Source organism: Drosophila melanogaster, chromosome 2R, assembly GCF_000001215.4.
Source record: "Drosophila melanogaster chromosome 2R".
In the NCBI taxonomy this organism is placed as follows: Eukaryota; Metazoa; Arthropoda; class Insecta; order Diptera; family Drosophilidae; genus Drosophila; species Drosophila melanogaster.
In genome coordinates, this window is record NT_033778.4 from 23,049,810 (window position 1) to 23,074,769 (window position 24,960).

Sequence of the window (24,960 nt, forward strand, 5' to 3'; positions counted from 1 at the left end):
GGGCAGGGAAAATAGTGGCAAAGGACACGGACACGCATCCTGGCATTGTTTTCAATTCATTTACGCGTCGACTCAAGTCGCTCGCCCACACATATGTTGGGAAAATAATCGAAAAACGGTTTGTCCCTTGGCATGAGGTCCTTTTTGCTGCGCAGCTAGATTTGCAGTCCCTTGGCGCATAGCACATGCCATTGATTACCATGTGTGGGAATTAGCCTTGCGAAAAAAGAAGTTAGTTAAAATCACACATAAAGAGGCAATGCCAATGGCTGTAGGTCCCTGATCCTCCGTCCTGGCAGAGAGCTCACACGTCCTGCAGCGATCCTTCCACCCTCTGCACGTTCTAAATTTAGCCGCTGGATTTATGACCCCTGTCATTTGAGCCGCTCTTCCAGTACTTCTTAAAAAACCCCTGGAATTACATGCAGTCGAAGAAGGAAGAGAGTGGAGGAGTCCAATGAGTCGAAGGAGCCCAATGAGTCGAATGAGTCGGAGAGGGGGCGTTGACAGTTTTGTGTCTCTCATTTTTAGGTAGCTGTGAGTCCCAACTCACTTTAGTTCTCCACTTGGATCCTCAAGGTGCTTCCCTTCGTATATGATCCGTATTTCTTCATTTCGGGGGCTGAACAAAAACAATGTTCTGCGGAAACTCTACTCTGTAATTGCAGTTACTGGAACTAATACTTTAATAAAGCCGAAATTTCCCCACTTTTTTGTTTTGTTTTTAATTCTCTGTTATGGGGGGTAAAAATATCTTTGCAGAGGGTTGCAAGTGCATTAGGCGTAAAAATATTGACAAACGATGTGGTTCAATGGAATATAAGACTATTGATAACAACAAATCATATTAAAAATCATATTAAATCATAAATCGAATATGATATGAATGATGAATCAAATTGTGAATAAATACACTGTATCAAAGCTACTTTTAGCATTCCAATGAATGCCTTGCAAAATTGAGAAATGTGATTTACCCGCTTTTAGTTGCGAATTCGCATACCCGTTCGAGATCCCCTAGCCATTCCCAGACAAGCAGATGACCGTGTCCGTGTCCATGTTAAAGTCAAAACGGTGTGTCCAAAAATTATACGAAGCGTTTCCGATTTCAAAGTAAAACCAGACAGACAGACAGACAGATGAGAGGAAACGAAACGGAAGCGCTTGCCGGCCACTTGGAGATCCCAGTGCATTGTTGTGACCCATTCGCAGACTCATTTGTGCCCCGCTGATTGATTGCCAGTGGGAAGCTGGCAGCCCCAGTCCTGTTACCATGAACGTAGATTCGGCAAATAAGGGGGATTAACTCATACCATTTGGCTATATAGGATATATATTTTCTGCTTACCATTCTATGTTTATCAGCAATTCTGTAATGGAATTGTTACTATTGAATGGATCCTCTGGACAGTTTCCCAACCCCTCTTTGTTACACCCATCTCGCCACCCTCATTCGTGGGCAAAAACATCTGGTTCACGCAACGATTGCACCAACAACCAGATATGCAAACTGCTCAACGGCTCAAGTAATTAAAATCATCGATCTGCGCGCCTTCTTTCGTGGAGGTGATGCCTGCATTTTCGAGTGCATTTGGCCAATCAATCAGCGATCAAAGTTCATAGATGCCATGGGGGAGTCGATCTCAGGGGGGGTGGGGAGTTGAAGGAGAGGGGCGTGTTGCCAGCGCTGACTAATGGCCACCGATGATGAAGTCGGCCGATCTGTCCATCAGCAACAATAACAAAAAGCCAAGCTAATGTACTGAATGTGCATCTACAAGATACATACATATTAATGTGTACGTAAATGTTTGTTTATGGCCCAGCTGTGTGTGTGCGTGGAAGTTCATAAAAAGACAAGTGAATAAAATTTGAAGATCAACTTGCTCGACAAAGAGTTACCCTTTATATTCCGCTCTCCTTATATACCGCTTACCTGCCTATATATATATTCATTATTAAATCGAGATATTTATATTGACTAAGGAACATAAAATCTGTTTATAAGAGTAAAATATAAATATAATGATTGCTGAATAAATACGATCTGCTTAGCTAGTTAATGCCAAAATTAATACTATAAAAAATCATAAAAATACATATAATATATTCCAGACACATTTCTGTAGCACTTGCAGGGTATGCGACTCGAAGTAATTGCCTGGAGGCGTGAAAAAAGGGGTAGCACAATGCCGATCGCTACTACGGGCATCTCGCCCACTCATCCGCCCCGTTGCCATACCGGAATGGATCCGATTCCGGACGGAGGGACGGACGTTCTGTGCCTCGCATCGGTCGCATGAATATTTTGCTTTTATATTTTTTCAGCCGAAGATGCGCACAGCACATAAAAAGCAACTTGCTGCTCACAGACACACACAACCCCGACTGTAGTTTGTCCATAAACAAAAAACAATCCATAAAAAAGCCCAACAACGACGGCGGTCTACATCCAAAAAGGAACATCTCGGGCTGCAACAACAAAGGCTGAGGAGGGAAAACCGAAGCCAAACTTTTGTTTATTTACATAAAAACATTTTAGTGACTTGGCCCGCAGGCAGCACTGTTGACTCCCCCCACCCCTCACGAGTCACTAAACCATTCAGGAAGTAAGTAAAACGCTTTCCCAACTGCCGAGGAAAATCGCGATCAAAGATCAAAACGATGTGTGTCCACGATCGATGTGGTCGCATTCAAAGGGAAAATTGTTTAGGAAATCCCTACGAAAATGAGAAATGGCTTTCAAATTAATAAAATACATGTTAGATATGTTAGTTTATAGCCAATCTAGCTGGTTAATGAAAGGTATAGCAGGTGATCCTAGCTAACCTAAATCTGATCACTTGATCCTTACTAAAAGAGGATGACATCTAGATACTTTTCTATATCCAGTAAGGCAAATTGCTCAGCGCTACAAAGGCATAACAAAGGAGTGAAGATGGAAAATGTAAAGATTAATAATGGTGAATTCCTTGTTCTGGGAACCCGATCATCTCTGATGTAAACGCTTGACACTTTGCGCCAAGATCCTGCCTCCCCCGCGCCCTCCTTCTGGCCAACCGCAGCCGGCAGAAGGCAACATCTGGCGAAAGGGAAAGATTAATTTCTGACAGCGCGGGAGCGTCCCCAAAGGCGGCCATACACATAGGCATTTGGATGGAGAAGAACAAGATTCGATGGCGGCAGAACATACAAAATTCCAAATGTAAGGGATGGAGTCGAATACGGACATACCCTGTAGCTCCATAAGGAGCGAGCAATCTAAGAAGCTCAAAGATCGTATCGCGCATTTCTTGCTATATGTTTATATAGTTTTAGTAAATTATACATTATAAAGCTCAACCAAAGATCCTAACTGTAATCAATTTAAAATATATAATATCATATCTATATATCTTCTTTATCCATTTGAACTACTAACCCATCCAATATACCCTTTACAAATGGTTGGGTGGCGAAAAATAATGCATGCCACCGCTGATGGATACGAGCATCGATGTCGATGCTGGAACGAGAGTTTTCCACGCCGCGCTTTTCACGGCCGCATCCATCAAATCCATGAAATGCGCAGAGCGCGGCGTAACACAATACGCCATATAGCGTCGGATGAGAAAGTATCTGCTGGATTTGCGTTAGTCGCAGTCGAAGGAGGCGACAGTGCGTCTCTAGAACTAATCATTAGACCCATAAAATATCGCCTTGAAATTGAATTCTTCATTTCGGGAACTTGCTTCTTTTTTGGTCGTCGAGGGATTGCTTCTTGGGTTCCTCTTTAGTACTTCATTATGGACGCCCTAACGATGTTGTTTTAATGATCTCAAAGACTCGACAGAAATCCACTTGACAAAATCCACAAGCGCAGGCAGAAGTTCCCTTCTCAAGTACCGAACTGCGCAGAGGGAAGAGCGGAGGGCGAAGGGCGAAGGGCAAGCCCCCGAAGGGTAAAATATATTCCAGGCTATATATATAAAAAAAAATGCAAAGTATATATATATATATATAAACTGCACAAATGTGCGGCTGCCTTTTTTTGCACAGACACTTTATGTCTGCTGGGAAACGTGTGAAAAAGACCATCGAATGTCGGGCATATCTTTGGAGCCTTGTGCTATTGGTATATCTTGGCGTATCTACGAGCTGTTGATTGGCGGGAACTATAAAAATTGTTAGGGCTCCCACAGCCATGTAATGCCATTCGAAACTTTCTGTTGACAGATATGAATTATGGCTCACAGGTAGCCGAATGGGCTATGAAATTTCGGTTCCGACGAAGGACAAGGCAAGTTTGTAAAGGACATAGAGCTATGAATGTATAGTGCTTAATTTTGGTCCAGCCTATTCTTTTAAAGGAAATTTTTCTCATTTGCTTTTAAGCTTATAATTTACTAATATATTTAGCGATTCTGGATATTGCTATACTTCTCGTGATTCAATTGTTACTCATTAGGTCGAAGTTCGTACAATTACAGCCTTAGTAGAGCTTTGAGTTCGTATACCCGTATTATTAGCGCTATTTAAACTACAACGATAATCTCGTTAAGTGGGTTCAGCTTTATTGTAATATGATTAGACGATATGAAAGCTTGTTGTATTAGATATAAATGTAGCTCTAAGCGAATAAAAGTGCCTTGCAAGTATTTTGAGCTGTCATTCAGCTGCAAACCCAAAAGTATTGGGCAACCCACAATTGACCCAGTTGCAATGATCCGAGCAAAACTGCTTAGCTATAGCACAGCGGATCTATCTCGCCCAGTCCCACAGACTGTTTATAACAATTAAGCCCAGTCATGGCTACCGATCGGAGCCAAAGAAATGAGCATGCAAAATTATATTTAATAAACGGTTGCGTTGCACTTGCCTCGGAGTTTTGTGGCGGGAGGGGGCAGGAGTTGGCATAGGGGTAACGCATCGATTGCGCGTACAAAGATACATGTACATACATATGTACTTTGTAGATACACGCGAAAAATACATTTCAAATTACAAGCCCACAAATGGTTGATATTATCAGTTTAATGATGTTTTAATTGGTGCAATAGAATAGGCTTAACTAAGCTTTACTTTAGTCCGGCAAGAGGCTTGAAACAACCTAATTGGGTTAACAACAATGCATGTGAAGGGTAAACTCCCAGGGTATTTCTCCCAGTGCACTTATGCATAGAAAGAAAGGCGAGGGAAAGAATCGCAAAGCAGAAGTCGAGGGCAACAGCCACAAAGAGAGTACGAATACGAGACACGTGTTTTGAATTAAATGTGCGCTCCATTCCGCGCGACCTTCCCCTGCGCCCCCGCCCACTGCAGCCGCCCACCCCCCTTTGCAGCCCCCCACCACTCCATTATGGCCACATTCTTGACGCTCTGTGGTTGTTGACATGTTAATGGCCACAAAGGAAACTCGCTTAAGAGGCACGGCAATTGAAACAATACACATGTTGCATGCGGCATAATCACGTGCAAACACAGCAGAATTGCAACCGACAATTTCAGCCGGCCACCAACAACAAGAACAGCGCCAGCACCTTGTTAACTTGGCTCAGCAGCAGAGCTTCGACCCGAAGCTTGGCTTTTGCCAGTGTGCCAGTGTGTATCTGTGTTCGCGACGGCGACCTGTTGCCACCGACGTCGACGTCGGCGGCGGCAGAGCTCCGGCAACAACGGATCCAGAGGCAGTTAGCTTTTTGGGCCCAGTTGCTGAACGAAGCTGTTGGCCGAAAGACGTCGCCGGCTTAAACTTCGACTTAAACTCGCACCAAACTGCAAAAAACATCAAGTAAAATTCTATAGAAATATCGGTTAAAAACATCCGAGAAAGTTTAATAATTAAACGATAGGAAAGATCTACGAAACAGTGAAACATGGATAGTGTAAATTTCTATATTAAGGACTCCACCTTTATTGAAAATAATTTTATCCAAGTGCTTCATAAGTATAATTATATTTTAGTGATTTTTGATCACCCTTACTTACTACAGAGAGTGATAAGATATTTCCTAAAAGCTCGGAATCCAACAAGTTTTTTAAATGCAGTCGCTATACCTCAAAAACGACCTTCGAGAGCAAGATTGTTTCGATTCTGGTTGTGCGTGCAATATATCCATCAAGTTAATAGAGTGAACAGCAATTTCAGCCGCAATTTGATCGCATCCCACATCTCATCTCGAATCTCTTAATCCCCATCCTCTGAATGTTCCGAGCTTGAGATGTGGGGACCCACAAAAGGCAAAGCAATTTAACAAAAGAAAGGAGAAGAAGATTTCAGTGAAAGTGATGAAGCGTCGCCAACATCCGCATCTCTTAATGATCTCTGCCGATCTTATGTGTTTGCCTATATGTGTGCCACAAAAACTAAAACAAAAAAAACAAAAAAAACCACAGTGATGAAGTAGCTACACTAAATGTTTGCATGGGCAAAATGTTGTAAAAAATAATTTGCAACACGAGGACTGAAACTTAAGTTTTAAACTAGCCGCAGGCTGAGTAAAAGCCATGTTTATGCATTGGCAAATTAGCGAACAAGCCGAAAGGGAAATGGGCTAAACATATTTTAATGATTAATTTTTTGACACAAGAGCCATTAGCTTAAAAGGGTTTCTATTGAAGTCAATTAGCTAAACTGTATCTTTTGGATTTTTATTATTCATGCACTTCGTTTAACATTGGAGAACAGCTTTGTACTTGTTATATGCTTGTTAAGTTATATAAATTCTTGAATTCTTTATTTACTTCAACTACTTATTTCAAGTAAACAAATGCCCATTTCCCATTTAAATCTATCCTCCAAGCCGAGACTAACTTCCTGAACGCAAAACTCACTTTAATTGCCTCTTCCATTAACTGAGTTTACCATACATTAACCTTTATGGGCCTTTATGGGCCACCTGTAGCACCGCTCAACTTGGCTTTTGCCATTCGTCGCGCATAAACAACCGCATCAGACCCCAAAACTCACCTTGAGACCACGATCGCTGAATAGCTGAAAAGCTGAACTCAAAAACGTCGCAGCATCATTCAGGCCGCGTCAAAAAAGGCAATTTTTCTCCATCATTTCTACTGGTGTCACCTGTGCACTACAATTGCGAATTCCCCACATCGTTACCACGGCTTTTTCTCAGCTTTTTCGCCTTTTCTCTTTTTGTTTGCTATCTGTTTGTCTGTTGCCTGCCCCTTCCGAGTGCTGCATGTCGCCTAATTACCCATCATTTCGCTGCGAAAGTGCACTGAGAAAAACTAGAGCACTGTAGCCCCCAGTTAACAGCTAAGCAATTTAGTGAAATGTATATGTATTTTATATCGAAGCATATATATGTAGAATATTTTTATTTAAACATGTAAATAAAGCATATTACGATAGTGAGCTAACGAATTAAAGATCCATGGTTCTCATTAATATATATTATTAACATATAATTAGTTTTTCTAAGTGTTTTTAAAAGTACTTTCGTATAGATACTATTTTATAGGTCTCATACTAAAGTAGCATAAATTAACCGAGCTCATTTATAGGTTTCCCGCTATACCTTTTTTATGTTGTACTATCCATAAAAGTGTACAACATTCAATTAATTCTTAAATGTCTTTTTTCTTTGTGCAACCGCCCAGAAATCTCAATAAAAGCCACCTGAGCAGCGCAGTAATTGAAGACCAAACCAAGCTTAACATCAGATTGCAGCCTCTGTAGATGTGCTGTTAAGTCCGAAATCAATCAAAATGTGCACCGCTGGCGTGGTTGATGGTGGTGCTGGGGCCACTACAGGTGGTGCTGATGCGGCTGATAATAGTGGAGCTGCGCCCGCCCCAAGTTCGACGGCCTTGAACCCCCCACAGGTAAATAACACACGACTATGCTCACCTACTCGCACGAGCGTGGTCAACATATGTACATTTTTTTTGGGGTTTCGCGCTTGATTCGCTTTGTTGTTCCATGGGTGGATCCCCCGGCCCTGTCCCGTCGCTCCCCTCGCTGCCAAACTAAACCTTATCTGACGACAAAATAATACTCACGTTGCCATCAAAAACAAACATCGACAAAAACCGCTGAAAACCGAAACCAGTTTACTTTTGGTCCGCCGATTTAACCGGGACTAGGTCTGGGTCTCGAATATTATGCGATCGGTCATCTGTGCGGATAGAGCTCATAATCAGGTTTTATATAAAAGACTAGTGCAGCCTAAAGTAAGTCTTTCGGCGGAGTTGGTCAGAAACTATTTGAAAGTCAAGATCAGGGTGACTTCGAATGGTTTTCAATGGAGGTTATGGAAATAAATTGCTTTTGAAGTGGGGAAACAGGTTAAAAGATCTGATTTTAAGCTAAGTATGTTTTTCTTGTGGTGCACATCATCAATAGTTTTAAGTGCAAAAGATCATTTAATAAAACCTAAGGTCGTATTAACGAAGTTTCGTCACAGAACTAAATGAAATGAAATCTGATCATGTTCAAATTCAATGTTACATTACTTCTGCGAACCAACTGTCAGTTTAACAAAAAATAGACAAAACCCATAAACAAACAGGCAGACAGCCGAACCATTGAAGCGCCAAGGGTCAAAAGAGTTGAGCTTGAGATTTGAATACCATGATGACGGGCACCGACGATAGTCCGTTGGTGGAGGAGGGCGGTCCGAAAGCCAACCAGTATCGACTGACCATTTGGCACAAGGTAATCTGAAGACCACGGACACACACAGAGAGATCATAGAACGTACTATACAATATATCTATTGCACCACATAATTAGGTTGTGTTCTTTATGCTGGGACTCATCTCGGCGCTGACCATCTGCGTTCTGGTCAGATTGTCGAACCGATTGGCCTCCGATGCCGAAAAGAAGGCCTTGATGCACTTCCGAGAACTTTCATCCGGCCGGAATGGTCACCGCTTTGGCCACTAGATGTTGTTGTTTGTCCACATACCACTCTATATATTTTCTGTGTGTTTGCTTTTCACTGTTTTGGTTTGTTTGTTTGCAAATTGCTTAAATAAAGTGCTAATTGATTGATGCGGGTTGGGTTATGGAACTACGGTGGCTAGAGTGCAAATTAAACAACAAGCAATTAGCTGAAGATCAGGAAAAGCTTTGAATCAACTTCATCTGGAGGTGTCAGACCCGGGGGGTTATTCTATTTGCTATCTAAGACCCGTATCGCCTATGTGGGCTTACGCGGCGTATGAGTGATGCAGTCGTTGTTCTCCTTCTCGCAGTTGGCAATCTAAACACATGCATCTTTACTAAAATTGTGACTTTGTAGGTCTCCATTTCCATGAACGAACCGGAAAACCTGAAACCACCTGCCAAATCCAACTTCCGCCGTTATCTTCAGTGGATCCTAGCACCTGTCCTGACCGCCATTTCCGGTCTGATCCTCTACTACCAAGGGCCTTGGTATGGAGTGGCCACGCTATATGCCGCATTGATATCCATACTGCTGGTGCGTCCAGGATGGCGCTGGTTCTACATTGCAGCTGTTACCACACCCAGGGATACTGTGTAAGTAACAAGGATTGGGAAGTTAGTTCCAGAGTTTTTTTAAAACTGTATTCCTTAGAGCCCTCTTTGCCTACATCCGTGTGCTGCTCTTCATTAAGCGCCAGGAGCGCAAGAACCTGAACATCGGAGACATCTTTGAGTCAAATGTGGCCCGGCAGCCGGATAAACTGGCCATTGTCAGTGAGTCCCAGCAGTGGACCTTCCGCCAGGTGAACGAGCATTCGAACCGGGTGGCCAACGTGTTCCACAGTCACGGCTACAAAAAGGGCGACGTGGTGGGTCTGCTGCTCGAGAATCGCGCCGAATTTGTAGCCACCTGGCTTGGTCTCTCCAAGATCGGCGTGATCACGCCGCTGATTAACACAAACCTCCGTGGAGCCTCACTGCAGCACAGCATTACCGTGGGCCAGTGCACGGCGCTCATTTACGGCGCCAGTTTCCGGTCGGCCGTGATGGATATCGCCAAGGATCTGCCCGCCCACGTCGGACTGTATCAGTTCAACGACGAGTCCAACCAGGAGGTGGTGGCTTCCGAGGGCCTTAGCCAGGGACTGGCCCAGCAGTTGAACGGCCTTCTGGAGACGGCGGCCAAGGATAAGGTGGCCGCCGGCGCTTCTCGGGCGGATCATCACGACAAGTTGGTCTACATCTACACGTCGGGCACCACGGGCTTGCCCAAGGCAGCCGTCATCACGCATTCTCGGTAAGATTTGCCACTGGCTGCAGTAAGTTTCTCCTTTACAACGATTCCTCTACTTTCAGGTACTTTTTCATAGCTGCCGGCATTCACTACACGCTTGGCTTCAAGGATCAGGATGTGTTCTATACTCCCTTGCCCCTATATCACACCGCTGGCGGAGTGATGAGCATGGGCCAGGCCTTACTCTTCGGCTCCACCGTGGTCATAAGGAAGAAATTCAGCGCCTCCGGTTACTTTTCAGACTGCGCCCGCTTCCAATGCACGGTAACTGGCTATTGGATCATCCAATATGTTGTATTAATGTGCCTTATTTTTCTGCCAGGTGGGACAGTACATTGGGGAGATGGCGCGCTACATCCTGGCCACGCCATCGGCTCCTCACGATCGGAACCACCAAGTGCGAATGGTGTTCGGAAATGGACTGCGTCCACAGATTTGGCCGCAGTTCGTGGAGCGCTTCGGGATTCGAAAAGTGGGCGAGTTCTACGGAGCCACTGAGGGCAATGCCAACATCATGAACAATGACAGCACAGTGGGCGCCATTGGATTCATATCCCGCATACTGCCGCAGATCTACCCAATATCGATCATAAAAGCAGATCCACATACGGGAGAGCCTTTGAGGAACAGCCAAGGACTGTGTGAGAGATGCGAGGCGGATGAGCCAGGCGTCTTCGTTGGAAAGATTGTGCGGGGTAATCCCTGCCGTGAGTTCCTCGGCTACGTTGACCAGAAGGCCTCCTCCAAGAAGGTGGTCCACGATGTCTTCTCCAAGGGCGACATGGCCTTCATCTCGGGCGATCTGCTGGTGGCCGATGAGCGGGGCTATCTGTACTTCAAAGATCGGACCGGCGACACTTTCCGCTGGAAGGGTGAGAATGTCTCCACCAGCGAGGTGGAGGCGCAGTTGAGTAATCTGGCTGGCTACAAGGATGTGATTGTGTACGGCGTAAGCATACCCAACACTGAGGGCAGAGCAGGAATGGCAGCCATCTACGATCCCACTCGGGAGGTCAACGTCAGCCAGCTGGGCGTGGAACTGGCCAAATCCCTGCCCAACTACGCCAGGCCGCAGTTTCTCAGATTCCTGCGCAAAATCGACCTGACGGGCACCTTCAAGTTGCGCAAGGTGGAGCTTCAGCAGCAGGGCTTCAATCCGGAGATCATCGACGATGAACTCTTCTACGCCCAACCGGATGGCGTGTATGCTCCACTCACCCCATCCGTATACGAGAGGATAGTTAGAAACGAGCTGCGATTCTAGGAGCGCCGGACTTTGTTCTTGGGAAGAAGAAAAGTCAAGACTGTGCCTTGTATGTTGGTGAAGAGGATATCCTTTGGATTCGGCTTGTGGTGCGCCAACTACTTTTAATTCTGGCTAAGTTTCTTATTGTCCGGACAATATAAACTTTAGCATTGGAAATTTACTGTTGAAAGAGCGTTTCCGCGGGTAAATTATTATTTTGTAACTATTTCCTTCTACAATTCCTACATACATAAGTGTCACATCGTATTGTATACATTGTATAGATAATAAAAATAAAATTCAGCCAATGATAAATCCATATTGTGCTCTATTATGTGATTATAGCATTTTCCTTCTGTAAGACAGGATTTTGATTGGTTTTCATTAGATTTGTAATTTAGTTTATTGTGCTTAGTTAAATAGTTTTTAAAAATGAAACTTACAATTGAAAGAGCATCATTAGCCACTTTACGTTGGAGTAGTTAGAAAATCTAATATCCCGGCTTCCTTAAACAGTTCCAATCAAATCGGGATGGCTTTAGCTACGATTACACTTTTCAATAGAACCTAGGTTACATCCATTGCTTGAGCAACTGATGCCTTCAGCTTAAGTGGAACCAGATTTTCAGGTGAACGGATTTGGAAACGGGGTCGTATAAAATACTTTCAGCAGTCTTTGGATCTATATCCGCTCAATCCTTGGGCGGCACATCCTTGCTCAACTCTGCACGCTTCCTCTGCTCCATGCGCTCCTCTACCTGGTCCAAGCGCTCGCTCATGGCATCCAGGGAGCTCAGCAGTCCCGCCTGGATCTCGCCATATCGCTTCATGGCCAGGACCAGACTCTCCTCGATAAGTTCGCTCTGCTGCGCGTACTCCCCGTTGTTCTGCGTTATGCCCTTTAGCTGCTCCAGACACTCGGCGGGAATGCTGCGGAAGTACTCCGCGCCCAGGGCCGGTTCCAGCTGCTTAATCCTCTCCAGCTGCTCGGCCTGCGTGTGCAGCTCGGGGGCCACGGCTTGCAGGTACACCTCCTTGGAGCGCACCTGCTGGTGCTCCTCCAGGAAGTTGGGGTCCAGGTACTTCTCCAGCTCGTCAGATCTCTTCACGCACTGCTGCAGTGCAGCACTTCCTGTGGTTGCTTCGCCCAGGATGGCGTGTGCCGAGCACAGGGCGTCGACCACGCCCTCGCCCACCTCAGAGTCCTGGACCGGACCCAGGACTCGTGTCAGGGCATCGATGCGCTTCTCCAGAATGTCCAGTGCCTCCATTTTTCGCTGAATTTCTCTTTATTTTGTTCGTTTTGATGGGAATGATGTCAGTCTGCAAAACAATCGATGTCCAACGAAAAGGTGGCAACGTTAGCTTGGTGGCAAGGTTCTTGTACTCGCTAAGCAGAACGAATTAACCCTTATGCGGACTAAAAAATATGGTATTTAAATAAAATATTTAGCTCCTCTGCATAAAGTTTTTGGTGCATACGTATCTATAAATATAGTACACACTTAAATTCCATTGCTATTTACTTAGTTTCTTTTAAACGTAAACTGTACAATACAAAAATCTCAGTTACAACAGCTTAAAATTCTCGAGGGACAACCGCTCCGCATCCTTGTTGATCTGCGCCAGACTATCCTCGGAGATGATGCGCACCGTATCGACGTCCGGGTCATCGCCTCCGGAATCATCCAGCACACACAGCAGACCATCGTTCTCGATGTACGGGAAGAAGAACTCGGGCTTGTCCCAGCTCTCCTTATCGCCGATTCCGTGGTGCGACTCTTGTGCCATGTGCTCCACGAGCAGCTCCTCCTCGTCGAACTGCAGATCGCAGGTCACGCAGCGCAGCAGGCACATTTGGCGGCGCAGGTAGTTGACCACCTTGACGCGTTGGTAGAAGTTCAGAGAGCTGGTGGCCTTCTCGAAATCCAAGCGATGAACCTCGTGCATGTGCTTCTTGAGGGCGGTGAAGTTGTCGCCGAGATGGTGGCAAAACAGGCACTTAATGGAGCTAGGCTCACCATCTGCCGCCCAATCCGACCAGTCCGAATCGTGTTCGCCATCCGAATCAGGGCGAGCGAAGTGCTTGTCGAAGTCCACGCTGCCGGTTTCAGGATCAGCAACTGTGGACACGGATGCCGTTTCCCGTCTTCGCTTTTGGAGGTGCTGTTTCCGGGGCGTGGGGGCCGTTGGTACACGATTGTAGTTGATAAGGAAGTACTTGTCGTACTCCCTTCGGTTCGGATTGATCCGCTTGTGGCCCTTCTTGCGCATGTGTTCCTTGAGCGTGGGCCGATCCCTGAAGATCTTCTCGCAGTAGAGGCACATTAACCGATTCAAGTTCTCCTCCAGGTGATCCAGCAGTTCGTCCACATACACCAGCTTCTCGGGCTTGCCGACCAACAGAAAGTGCTTGTCAAACAGATGGTCCAGATAGTCCGCCCTCAATCCCTTGATGATGGCCCTGCAGAAAAGGCACTCCTTGGAGAAGGTGCGGTCGGTTAGCTCGAACTGATGTCGCTCCAGGGCTTCACTTAGGCGCTTCTCCTTCAACCTTCGCCGCAGCTCGTAGTCCTGGGGCAGGATGTCACACAGCAGGTAGTACTTTTCGTTCTTGGCGTACTTGCCATCGGGCAGCTGATCCAGGAACATTGTGGTGCAATATTGCTCGAATTCGTGGGCTAAAATGGGTAACAATTATTAAATTTTCAGGGTAGGGTTGCTGATTCTCTCACTGTGAAACTCCTTTTCCCAGTACTGGAGGTAGTCCTCCAGAAGCGCTATATCCTCCACATCGGCGATGACCAGTCGGTGCTCCATATACAAATGCGCCAGGCAGTCATCTTTATCTGACGGAAATATGTACACCTTGTCGCATTTCAGGCACTTGATGGCCGTGTTCTTGGAGGGCTTGAGTTTCGAACTGCCAGTGATCTCCTCCAGCGAGGAATCCCCTCCTGAAACAGCCACCTCGTGCTCCATTTGTTTACGTTCTCCTGGTGCTCCACGAATAAGTGTGACCGCAGGTGCTTAGCGGCAAAATACTGTTTGCGAGATAAGCTTAATTATGACGTACACTGGAAACAATTGAAAATTTAATGAATTTAATTTAATGCACAAAAAAAATTAAATAAATACTTACAACTGTCTTATGAAGACTAAATAATCAAAAAATGATATTCAGTATTTTCGATGTAGACAACACGTACTGGAAATGTTAATATCCTTATAGGATATTATACGATTCAAATATTTGTAACTTATCTGTGAATTAAAATTCTGAAACTTACAAATACATTGTTCGTTAAGTTTTCAACAGACTATGATGAATCAGCAGCATCTTATCGGTTAAAAATGTTTTTTTCGGAACTCTGTGATTCAATGCTTATACTATGGCAATAGTTAAAAATTCTTAAGTTAGTAATATTTTAGATTGTTTTTTGGGGTTGACGAACTTGAGATGTTCGCCATGTAACCATAGGGCATTTCGGCTGCTGGGTATAAAAGGAGCTGATAGTTGGGTGGGGACGTGCAGTTGAGAATCAGCAACTGCTCGCTAAAGGTCCTCCTAATCGCGAATCCATCGAAAATGGCCGACAAGAAGAATCTGCTCCTTCTGTTCGATCATCCCACGGAGCCCGTGTTCATGGACAAGGGTGGCAATGGCACCGTCTTCGACGTGCCCGACTCCTACGTGACCGATCGCTACAATCAGATGTGCAAGAAGGTCCAGCGGCGCGTGAGCAGCGCGTCCGAGAAGAACGTTCAAGTCAAGGAGATCGCCATACCGGATCTCAGTTGCTCCATGAGACTGGGCCGCTCGGAGCAGTTCTCGATCTTCCTGAAGTCCCACCGCAAGATGGCCAGCCACCTGATCGAGATCTTCACCAAAATGCAGACCGTGGATGAGCTGCAGAGCGTGGCGGTGTACGCCAGGGATCGCGTCAATCCGGTGCTCTTCAACTACGCCTTGTCGGTGGCCCTGCTCCACCGTCCGGACACCAAGGACCTCGAACTGCCCGCCTTTGCGCAGACCTTCCCGGATCGCTTTATCGACTCGAAGATGCTTCGCAGCATGCGCGAGGAGTCCTTTGTGGTGGAGCGCTCCGCCGCCCGCCTGCCCGTCGTCAGTTCGGTCAAGTACACCGCCTCCGATCTCGATGTGGAGCACCGGCTGTGGTACTTCCGCGAGGACCTGGGCGTCAACCTGCACCACTGGCACTGGCATCTGGTCTATCCCATAGAGGCGCCCGACCGCAGCATCGTGGACAAGGACCGTCGTGGCGAGCTGTTCTACTATATGCACCAGCAGATCATTGCCCGCTACAATGCCGAGCGGCTGAGCAACCACATGGCCCGGGTGCAGCCGTTCAACAACCTGGACGAACCAATTGCCGAGGGCTACTTCCCCAAGATGGACTCGCTGGTGGCCAGTAGGGCGTATCCTCCGCGCTTCGATAACACCCGGCTGAGCGATGTGGACCGGCCTAACAACCAGTTGAGGGTTGGCATCGATGATATGAAGCGCTGGCGCGAACGCATCTACGAGGCCATCCATCAGGGCTACGTTTTGGATGTGAGTGGGGAGCTCTCCGATTCCAGGAGTACATGCATCCAACAACTAATTGGTTATTTTTTAGACGAACAATGAAAAGATCGTGCTGGATGACGCTAAGGGCATCGACATCCTGGGCAACATCATCGAGGCTTCCGATCTGACGCCCAACAGTACGCTGGTAAGGAATCTAAGTGATAATCTGTAGATCACCTTTCCATGTATATTATTTCCATCTGCAGTACGGCGACTTCCACAACATGGGGCACATACTGATTGCCTACTCACACGATCCGACCAACAAGCACCTGGAGTACGCGGGCGTGATGGGCGACGCCTCCACCGCGATGCGCGATCCGATCTTCTACAAGTGGCACGCCTTCATCGACAATATGTTCCAGGAGCACAAACGTCTGCTTTCTCCCTATGAGAAGCAAGAGCTCAGCTTTCCGGACGTTCGCGTCGAGAGCATCCAGGTGGAGAGCCAGGGTCAGGTCAACAGGCTGACCACCTTCTGGCAGGAGTCCGATGTGGACATGTCCCGTGGCCTTGATTTTGTGCCGCGCGGCCATGTCCTCGCTCGGTTCACCCATCTGCAGCACCACGAATTCAGCTACACCATCAAGGTGGAGAACTCCAGCGAGGCCACGCGGTATGGCTACGTGCGCATCTTCCTGGCGCCCAAGCTGGATGATCGCAATGCACCCATGCTGCTGGAGCAACAGCGCCTGATGATGGTGGAGCTGGACAAGTTCGTGGTTACCATGCCTCCCGGCAGCCATACGATCACCCGGAACTCCACGGAGTCGAGTGTCACCATTCCGTTCGAGCGCACCTTCCGCAACCTGGACAAGCTGGAGGAGCTGCAGAACTTCTTGTGCGGCTGCGGTTGGCCCCAGCACATGCTGATTCCGAAGGGTCGGCCCGAGGGTCTGCGCTTCGAGCTCTTCGTCATGGTTTCCAACTACGAAGAGGATAAGGTAAGGTGTCTTTAGAGTATACTGCGAATGCCTCCTGATCCCAATCCTCTTTCCTTGTGCAGGTTGACCAGACGGTCGCAGATTGCGGCTGCAGCATCGCCGCTTCCTACTGCGGCCTGCGCGATCGCCTCTATCCGGATCGCAAGTCCATGGGCTTCCCCTTCGATCGCAAGCCGCGTCGAGGCTCCGAGATCCTGGAGAACTTCCTGACGCCCAACATGTGCGCCGTGGAGGTCATCATTACCCACGAGGACCGCACCGAGAAGCTTCGCGAGGTACCAGCTCGCTCCTGAATAAGAGAAGCATCTTGTTATGGCCAGTTTCATTTTTTGGCTTAAAGAGAAGCCACTAATAACGGTCTATAGCTTTCTCGCTGTGTAGAAAATACCAAATAAATTAATGAAATACTATCAGATGCCAAAATACCAGTTTACCGTTGGAACTCCCCGCGAACGGTCACACTGTGCTGCGGTTGGGGGCGGAATTGAATTTATTTGCAAACAAAAATCGAAACACGGGAGCTCGACGTTAGCGTAAGTGTTACGGCCACCGATTCAGCTGCTGGCCAATTAAAATATCATCGATGTTGCACACAGATACGCCGCACAGACACTCACGCACACACGCACCGCCTGGGAGCAAGATTCGAGCCCAGAATCTCAATTTGATCAATTTAGCATTCTGGCCATTTGACAATACAAATTGAGACTCGTCTGCACTGGGTACAAAGTTCAGTCCGTGTGCATTGGCCTGTGCCTGTGTGCGTGCATTCGGGCGTGTGTGCCTGTGTGAGTCTGTGTGTGCAGTACGCAAATGAGAGGAGAAAAAGCAAGAAACCACTGCCAATCATTTTTCAGTCTGTGTCCAAAGCGCTTGTGTGAAAGTATTCTGATTCGCCCGCCCGCCCGTGAAAGTGTTTTCTGCAATTTTCCGCATCCGCATTCGCATCACAATGGCTGCGCACTTTTTTCGCACTGCATTTTACGCAACGGCGGCCAGAAAATCGATGAGTCTGCCCTTCGCCGGCCGGACAGCCGCAACTCTAGCCGTGGGCCTATCATTCGGTGGTAAATCCCTGTCCTCCCGCATCTCACCGACTTATTTATAACTTTTGCATTGCCCACCATCCCCACCGCCATCGCCACTCCCAATATACCAACGCACGCGAGTAGCGCAAAATAGCCGGGCAGCCGTGCCGTACGAGAATGCCTACGCGGACAGCTTCTTCGGGGGCTGCCAGACGCAGGGACTGCTCCAGCGGATTCCCCAGACCGGATACATCCAGCCCCCGCTGATGCGGAACTTCTCGAGCCTGCAGACGGGCCACCAGCAGCAGCAGCAGCCGGCTCCAAATGTAAGCATATTGATTGGTTCTGGTCCTCCATCGATTCTGGTAACGTGGATTCCAGCGACTAGATTTCCACTAGGATGCACTCCAAATTTTGACTCTTAAAACTTATCTCTTCAGTTGTTGCATTACTTACTCGTATGATTAATCAAAATTGCGAACTTTGATCTTATGGTTCAGATACTCTTAGAATCCGCTCTATCTTCACATTAAGACATTATTTCTTTAGTTACTTATTCTAAAGCAAAATTATCTCCACGACGCAAGTAGTTATGAAAATATATATGTACTTTACAAAAGGATAAGATAAACCTGAACCGCCTAAGATTAAATGTAGTTGTCCATGACGCGGTCAACGTAGTTAGCATTAGAAAATAGTTTTACAGCTTAAAAAGCTTAAAAAAAATGACAATAGCTTCGATGCATAGATCAGATATCATACGTGGATGAGCCATAAATTGCAGGGTATACGCTAATGAGCTGTAGAGCAGCTTGTATTGAACATCTGTTGTTGATCTGCGGTTGAACCTTTAATTACCTCCAATTCGCTTCTTCATTTTAAGCACTTTATAGTTGGTGACTTTGGAAATTTGCATGCTTGAGTAAACTGTAGTCCCTGCACTTTGTACCCGGCAAATGATTTCGGTTTCCAATCTCTCCCAACCTCGCTTCCTCTGCAATGGTGATTTGTACAGATAAGCTTAGCTTACTTTGTATATATTTGTAAACATATGCACATATTCTAATCGTTGTTTTGCAATTAGTGAAGGCTCATTAACCGCTTGAACTAACCATACAATTAACGATATTATTAATTTATGTCATCAATATTCCAGTTCCATTGAACTACTGCCCTTATCCTGGGGCACACTTCTGGATCCACCCTCGCATTCAGCAAGCTCAATTGAGCTGGGGCACAGCTTTTTTCACGATTCAAATCATAATGGCGCCCCAATGCCAAGCTTTCGCTCGATCCGCCAAATGTTCGTGTTCTGTGTTTATTTTTAGGCGGCAAGTTGATACCCAAGTTAAAACTTAAGTCTGGGTATTTCGGATTCAAAGATAGTCACTATACACTCATCTATAAAGGTTAGTGTTAGCTATCAACAAATTAGGGCAGAATACTGCTTAATATAAAAAGAATCCTGTTAAGTTAAATTTCACATGGTATCTTTTAGTCGAGACTAAGAGTTCACCTTTCGCAAATGGGACTGAGGCTTCCAGTGCCGCAATGTAATTTAAACCAATGCCGCAAAGAGTAGAAAAAACATATTCCTCCCTATACACACACACACATCAGCTGAAATAACTATGTACCTTCCATGGGGATTGGGAATGTAAGCTCGCCTCAATTCCGCTCAACTATCCGTGATCGTTCCACTGGATCGCTGGACTATATGCTATATAATGTGGATCAGTCAGTCGGTCAAAGTCGTTGCACCTGCTTAGTTTTATCTTCGATATGGACTTCCTAATTGAAATAACATTACTGGTCATATTGGCAATTATACTGCTGAAGATCTATCATCGGGCGAAACGTGTGAGTGGCCATACAATTTGGGGTCGTCGGTCAAGTTCAAAGTGTCAAGCCAAAGTGAAAGTGTGCTCCAGCATTAAGTCACGATTTGTCTCAATTATAATGAGCCTCATTTAACTCAATAGTGCGGAAACTGTTAGGTCACAATAATGTTTCACTAATCTAAATTGCAACTGCTTATCGTCAGACTTTGCGGGGCTATCTTCGAACTTATAATGCTATCAGTCGGCTTAGCCTTGCTGAAATGGGGGAAAAGAACCTAAAACCTTTGCACCTCCTTCATTTGGTCACTTGCCTTCGTGCTTGCTACAAGCAACTTCTGATAACTCGCCACTGAAAACGGTATGAAAATAGTCTAGTCTTTTGATTTCCTTATAAATCACAGTGTTTGAGAGTTCGAAAAGTGATCGTAGTAATTGAATATCAATCGCGGTAACATGATTCCATGAAATAACCAAATGCACACACACCTGGGCTTATCTTATCACAAACAGCTGTTCATGATTGTAACGTGTTGAGCGAGTTTCAAGGTCAGCAGCTGTTGCCGAGGATAAATCAGTGCTAAAATACTTAATATAAGTATTCCCCCTAATTTGCATGGATTTGGGTGCCCCCGCTAATCTGCAGCCGATCGGACCATATTAACCACTTAAGCTTTCATATCTTATCAGTTAGCTGCTCAGTTAGTGACTGGACCTATCCAAACTTTGGTTCGCAGGGCGATTAGTTCATGGAATAGCCTAGGTGTAATCGCTTGGTCGCACATTTGAAGAGCGGAGAGAATCGAAATCGTATGCATATTTGCTTAGTTATTGAATTCTAAACGTATGCCTTGCACTCCAACTTGTTTGTTGTTTCTAAAGTTTCATTTTACCCACCCAACGCACTAACCATCCCGCATCAGCTGTGCCCGAACATGACTAATAGCCCGTTTCTCCCGAACTCAGAGTGCCATGGCGCCGTCGAACAATCGCCGGTACTTATCCTCGCAGGATATTACCAAGAACATGACCCTGTACACCAGCACCAAGACCCAAGTTGAGGTGGATCCCAAGACGCTGGCCTTCAAGAAGCCCACTGGCAACCCACTGGTTCTCATGATGGCCTGGCTGATGGCCAAGCAGAAGCATCTGAAGAAGTATGCCCAGATCTACACTGAGATGGGATTCGATGTGGTGGTGGTGCACATTACGCCGTGGCAGCTACTCTGGCCGGTCAAAGGATCCCAGGTAATAGCCGCCCTTCAAAGTTTACATTCCAAGTTGAGTCATTCAAACACTAATGCATCCATTTCCTGCTGACCAGGTGGTGGCCGCCGAGACTATTCGATTCCTGGAGAACAACAAGTCGTACGAACCCATTGTGATGCATGGCTTCTCCGTGGGCGCCTACCAGCTGGGCGAGATCATGCTGCAGATGTCGCGCGACATGGATCGCTATGGTAGCATTCTGGACCGCTTCGTGTGCCAGGTGTGGGACAGCGCCGCCGACATCACCGAGATCCCGGTGGGCGTGCCCAAGTCGATCTTCCCGAGGAACGAGCGAATGCAGAGCGCCCTGCGCAACTATACGCTGTACCACCTGAAGACATTCCACAACCAGGCCACCATCCACTACATGCGCTCCAGCCAGATGTTCCACTCCACGCTGCTCAAGGCCCCGGCGCTGTTCTTCGTGTCCGACAACGATCCCATCGGTCCGCCGTCCTCCAACCAGTCCGTTCGCGAGGACTGGGAGCGTGCGAACATCAAGGTTACCTTCAAGTGCTGGGAGCGGTCCCAGCACGCCGCCCACTATATACGGCATCGCGAGGAGTACCTGCAGACGCTGTTCCAGCATCTGGAGACCTGCGGTGTCTTGGAGGCCATCGGCGTGCCGAAGCGCGCCAAGTTGTAGGTGTCTCTAACGAGGAGCGGCTGATCAGTTCAGTGATATACATTTATTCAAGAATCAATGCGATTATGATTTTACCCTAGTTGCTAAGACCTAAAGATTAACGAGCAATGTAAAACCAATGTCCTCTTTGAATGATTATGATCTGTGTGTCTCTCGCGAGGCAGAATCTTCAAAAGCCCGCACGGGAAATTCCTAGGCTAAGCTTAAAGTCGTATTTCATCAACCGAGAGAAGAATGCACTACGCCTCTATATTGTTACATATATTTTGAGATCGCTGCAAAACAGCTAAATAAAGTAATTTAAATGATACGAACACATTAAATGAGTGTTTCAATCAAGTATGTGCTGGTTAAACAAGTATTTTCACAAGATATATGCGATGAAAGATTCTTAAAAGGTCTGAAAAAATATCTCGGGTTAAAATTGGTTCGACAAAAAAAAAACGTGTTACAACTACACTATCGCTGCGGACAGGACTTGAACCTGTGCGGGTAGAACCCAATGGATTTCAAGTCCATCTCCTTAACCACTCGGACACCGCAGCCTTATTGAAGTCCGCTCCATTTGTCACTGATATCTCTCCCTGCATAATTCTATGCTGATAAGCATCTGAATTTCTGCAAAGCGATGACAGTAAATCACTAGATATTTGAATGCAGAAATATGCAGTTCAATTTCTTCAATACCACAAGTTTTAGTTTAATTGATAGCTGCTCTTCATGACATGTGCTCATACTTCTATATGTAAACTATTAGCTTAAGTGAGAGCGAACTAAAAAATAATGTATTGCTACATTATTTTATTTATTTATGTATTAAGCTAATAATCTTTATGGATTCATTAGCCCCACGTGAACGAAACTCCAATTTTCATTAAGAATGGCTTAAGCCGAGACACCACCCCGTGAATAGTTCTTGGTTCGTGTCTGTATAAATGGTGCGTCATACCTGGCGAAGATAGGTGAGGGGGGTGCTGAAATCTATGCTTCATACCAAATAGGAACTTTGCCACCGGGGCGACACAGTTGCGGTGTCCGAGTGGTTAAGGAGATGGACTTGAAATCCATTGGGTTCTACCCGCGCAGGTTCGAATCCTGTCCGCAGCGCAGAACTTTTTTTATTTTTTATTTATTGTGAATTTGCAGAGGGTACTAATAGCTGACCTTAATATTTCTTTGACATTTCATTGTTAAGCATTATACTTTCTGTGATGAAGATGAAAACAAACTAGTGTATACCAGCCTTGCCCAACCATTTTCCGCAATACCCCTCAGAAAAACCACGTTTGTACAAAGATTGACTTTAAAGATCTTCATCTTTCATAGGAACTCCATATTGTTACACTGGCATTTGGTTTTTGTGTATATTTTGTACGTCTGCTACAAAAATAATGTGCATTTTGATTTATCTTTATAACTACGGTTTTATATTTAAAAGAAACTTAATACAACTCGTCTGTATTAGTACAATAGCCTTAAAACTAAACCCAGCAGAAAACGACTTCTTACTGCTTGGGCGGTGGTCGGTAGACGCCAACGACAACGGCGTGGTCTCGCTCGTAGGGCTCCAGCGTGAGCTGCTCTTGGGGCTTCAGCTTGTCCGCCTGCATCTTCTTCACCTCGGCAGCGAATACCGCTTCGGGCTGCGCCGTCGAGTCGATGCAGGAGGCCTTGATCGAGATGACAAAGTGTCCGCCGTTCTTCAGGAAGTGCTGGGCATTCAGCGCCACAATGCGGCCCTGATCCGGCTGGGCAACGTCGGCGAAGATGGTGTCCACCATGCCCACCAGCATGCGGTACTTGTGTGGATGGCGAGCGTCCTCGATGATGGGTATGATGTTGGTGCGCTTCTTGGCCACGTTGATCAGATCGCGACCGGATCGGTGTGAGAACTCCACGGCGTAGACCAGGCCCTCGGGTCCCACCACATCGGACACATGCGAGACTGTCGTTCCGGAGGCGGCGCCCAGGTAGAGAACCTTCGAGCCCGGCGGCATGTGAATCTGCTCGACGCCACCCAGAACGGCGGCAGCCAGCTTGGAGCGGAAGGGATTCCACACGCGGTACTCAATCTTCTCGCCATTGGTCTGCAAAGAAGAACAGATTTAAATCCATTGCTCTTTCTTAAAAATTATAGCAGAAAGCAAGAAGTAAGTAAGTTGAGTGAAATACAGAGTTGTTTGGATTGTTCAGGTAGCTTCAAATCACTTTTCAAGATGGTGGACTTGTTTGGGTTCTGTTTGTTTTGGGATAGAAGGGTAGATAGATAGGAATTCGCCTCAGTTGTGCATTATTCTAAGCAGCCCTTGGAGCTCCGCGACTGCTTCACGTGCACCTGAAGTGCACACAGCCACAGGTGACCGCCAAGGATGCTCATGGCCACATGATGCCATGTTCTGTACCCCTGCACAACCTCATCATAAGCTAGGAATAGGGAAGGTAAGTGAATAAAGATGAGAACAACAAACCTCAACGGAGATGCGCTTCTCGCCGTAGACTTCGGATCCAGGTACAAAGTTCCTGGTGACCAGAGCGTCCTCCTTGCCGCGCGCAATGAACACTCCCTCGTGACGATGCGGCTCGATGGTGACGGTCTTGCCGCCCTTGAAGCCGCCAGCACCACCACCACGTCCTCCTCCGCCGCGACCACCGCCTCCACGGCCGCCGCCACCGCGACCACCGCCGCCGCCACGTCCTCCGAAGGCACCACGGCCGCCGCCGCCACCACCACCGCGACCACCTCCTCCACGGCCACCACCGAATCCTCCACGGCCACCGCGATCGCCGCCGCCACCGCGTCCACGGCCGCCTCCAAATCCACCGCCTCCTCCGCCGCCGCCGCCACCACGCCCACGGAATCCACCTCCTCCTCCTCCGCCGCCGCCGCCACCACCGCGTGGACTGAATCCTGCAATAGAAAAGATCCGCATTTGAATTTCGGTTGACTCAGAGGTTAAGTTGGAGACTATCAAAAGCAAAGGCGACGCCTGCTTCGATTTGTATCGTTAGAGCGTGATTTTACGCACCTGGTTTGCCCATTTTATGTTGCTGTACTTGCACTTTTTAATACAACTTTCGACGAAATGTGATTGAGTCCGTCAACACGCGGCAACCAAAACGCTTGAAAAGAAAAACACGTGTGTGCCGGAGTGTGGCCGCAGCAGTGATTTTAGTGATAATATACAGAAGTACAAAGGCGAAAATACCAAGAGAA

General features: G+C 46.7%; 7 protein-coding genes and 3 non-coding genes across 21 annotated transcripts; 5 read left to right on the plus strand and 5 right to left on the minus strand.

Annotated features, from left to right (window-relative positions):
* The first annotated feature begins 5,664 nt into the window (after positions 1-5,664).
* On the plus strand, positions 5,665-11,740 carry Fatp2 (Fatty acid transport protein 2). 3 transcript variants are annotated; one of them, NM_206203.2, is made up of 6 exons: positions 5,665-5,864; positions 7,600-7,824; positions 9,246-9,484; positions 9,543-10,187; positions 10,247-10,448; positions 10,507-11,740. In NM_206203.2, exons 2-6 carry the CDS (start codon positions 7,708-7,710, stop codon positions 11,446-11,448), a joined length of 2,145 nt encoding a protein of 714 aa, NP_995925.2. In that variant the 5' UTR covers positions 5,665-5,864; positions 7,600-7,707; the 3' UTR covers positions 11,449-11,740. The 3 variants fall into 3 exon arrangements, with proteins under 3 accessions (NP_995925.2, NP_995926.1, NP_611749.2); NM_206204.3 differs by having other exon boundaries at positions 5,665-5,770; NM_137905.5 differs by lacking the exons at positions 5,665-5,864; positions 7,600-7,824 and adding an exon at positions 8,439-8,656.
* Positions 8,439-8,984, plus strand: CG44253 (uncharacterized protein). The gene is made up of 2 exons (NM_001169790.3): positions 8,439-8,656; positions 8,735-8,984. Exons 1-2 carry the CDS (start codon positions 8,573-8,575, stop codon positions 8,885-8,887), a joined length of 237 nt encoding a protein of 78 aa, NP_001163261.1. The 5' UTR covers positions 8,439-8,572; the 3' UTR covers positions 8,888-8,984.
* On the minus strand, positions 11,611-12,784 carry DCTN3-p24 (Dynactin 3, p24 subunit). Of its 2 annotated transcripts, NM_001274219.1 has the most exons (2): positions 11,874-12,784; positions 11,611-11,785 (listed from the first exon to the last, which is right to left on the minus strand). In NM_001274219.1, the coding sequence occupies exon 1, from the start codon at positions 12,699-12,701 to the stop codon at positions 12,123-12,125; it is 579 nt and encodes a 192-aa protein (NP_001261148.1). In that variant the 5' UTR covers positions 12,702-12,784; the 3' UTR covers positions 11,611-11,785; positions 11,874-12,122. The 2 variants fall into 2 exon arrangements, with proteins under 2 accessions (NP_001261148.1, NP_652036.1); NM_143779.4 differs by having other exon boundaries at positions 11,611-12,784.
* A 153-nt stretch (positions 12,785-12,937) lies between these two features.
* On the minus strand, positions 12,938-14,451 carry CG9890 (uncharacterized protein). The gene is made up of 2 exons (NM_137906.4): positions 14,166-14,451; positions 12,938-14,111 (listed from the first exon to the last, which is right to left on the minus strand). The coding sequence occupies exons 1-2, from the start codon at positions 14,410-14,412 to the stop codon at positions 13,000-13,002; spliced, it is 1,359 nt and encodes a 452-aa protein (NP_611750.1). The 5' UTR covers positions 14,413-14,451; the 3' UTR covers positions 12,938-12,999.
* Positions 14,452-14,959: 508 nt separating this feature from the next.
* On the plus strand, positions 14,960-17,374 carry PPO3 (Prophenoloxidase 3). The gene is made up of 4 exons (NM_080021.4): positions 14,960-16,006; positions 16,071-16,166; positions 16,228-16,965; positions 17,028-17,374. Exons 1-4 carry the CDS (start codon positions 15,020-15,022, stop codon positions 17,256-17,258), a joined length of 2,052 nt encoding a protein of 683 aa, NP_524760.1. The 5' UTR covers positions 14,960-15,019; the 3' UTR covers positions 17,259-17,374.
* Positions 17,375-17,386: 12 nt separating this feature from the next.
* l(2)k09913 (lethal (2) k09913) lies at positions 17,387-22,066 on the plus strand. Of its 9 annotated transcripts, none has more exons than NM_166583.2 (5): positions 17,387-17,498; positions 17,823-18,032; positions 18,138-18,319; positions 20,798-21,079; positions 21,156-22,066. In NM_166583.2, the coding sequence occupies exons 2-5, from the start codon at positions 17,918-17,920 to the stop codon at positions 21,744-21,746; spliced, it is 1,170 nt and encodes a 389-aa protein (NP_726285.1). In that variant the 5' UTR covers positions 17,387-17,498; positions 17,823-17,917; the 3' UTR covers positions 21,747-22,066. The 9 variants fall into 9 exon arrangements, with proteins under 9 accessions (NP_726285.1, NP_001286755.1, NP_001286756.1 ...); NM_001299826.1 differs by having other exon boundaries at positions 17,823-18,029; NM_166582.2 differs by having other exon boundaries at positions 17,464-17,498; positions 17,562-18,032.
* A 143-nt stretch (positions 22,067-22,209) lies between these two features.
* tRNA:Ser-TGA-1-1 (transfer RNA:Serine-TGA 1-1) lies at positions 22,210-22,291 on the minus strand. Its single transcript has one exon. It is a non-coding gene; the product is annotated as a tRNA-Ser (tRNA).
* A 480-nt stretch (positions 22,292-22,771) lies between these two features.
* tRNA:Ser-TGA-2-1 (transfer RNA:Serine-TGA 2-1) lies at positions 22,772-22,853 on the plus strand. Its single transcript has one exon. It is a non-coding gene; the product is annotated as a tRNA-Ser (tRNA).
* A 246-nt stretch (positions 22,854-23,099) lies between these two features.
* Positions 23,100-24,916, minus strand: Fib (Fibrillarin). Its single transcript, NM_079093.4, has 3 exons — positions 24,773-24,916; positions 24,215-24,654; positions 23,100-23,833 (listed from the first exon to the last, which is right to left on the minus strand). The coding sequence occupies exons 1-3, from the start codon at positions 24,783-24,785 to the stop codon at positions 23,252-23,254; spliced, it is 1,035 nt and encodes a 344-aa protein (NP_523817.1). The 5' UTR covers positions 24,786-24,916; the 3' UTR covers positions 23,100-23,251.
* On the minus strand, positions 24,020-24,159 carry snoRNA:229. Its single transcript, NR_002553.1, has one exon. It is a non-coding gene; the product is annotated as a snoRNA:229 (small nucleolar RNA).
* Positions 24,917-24,960: the final 44 nt, after the last annotated feature.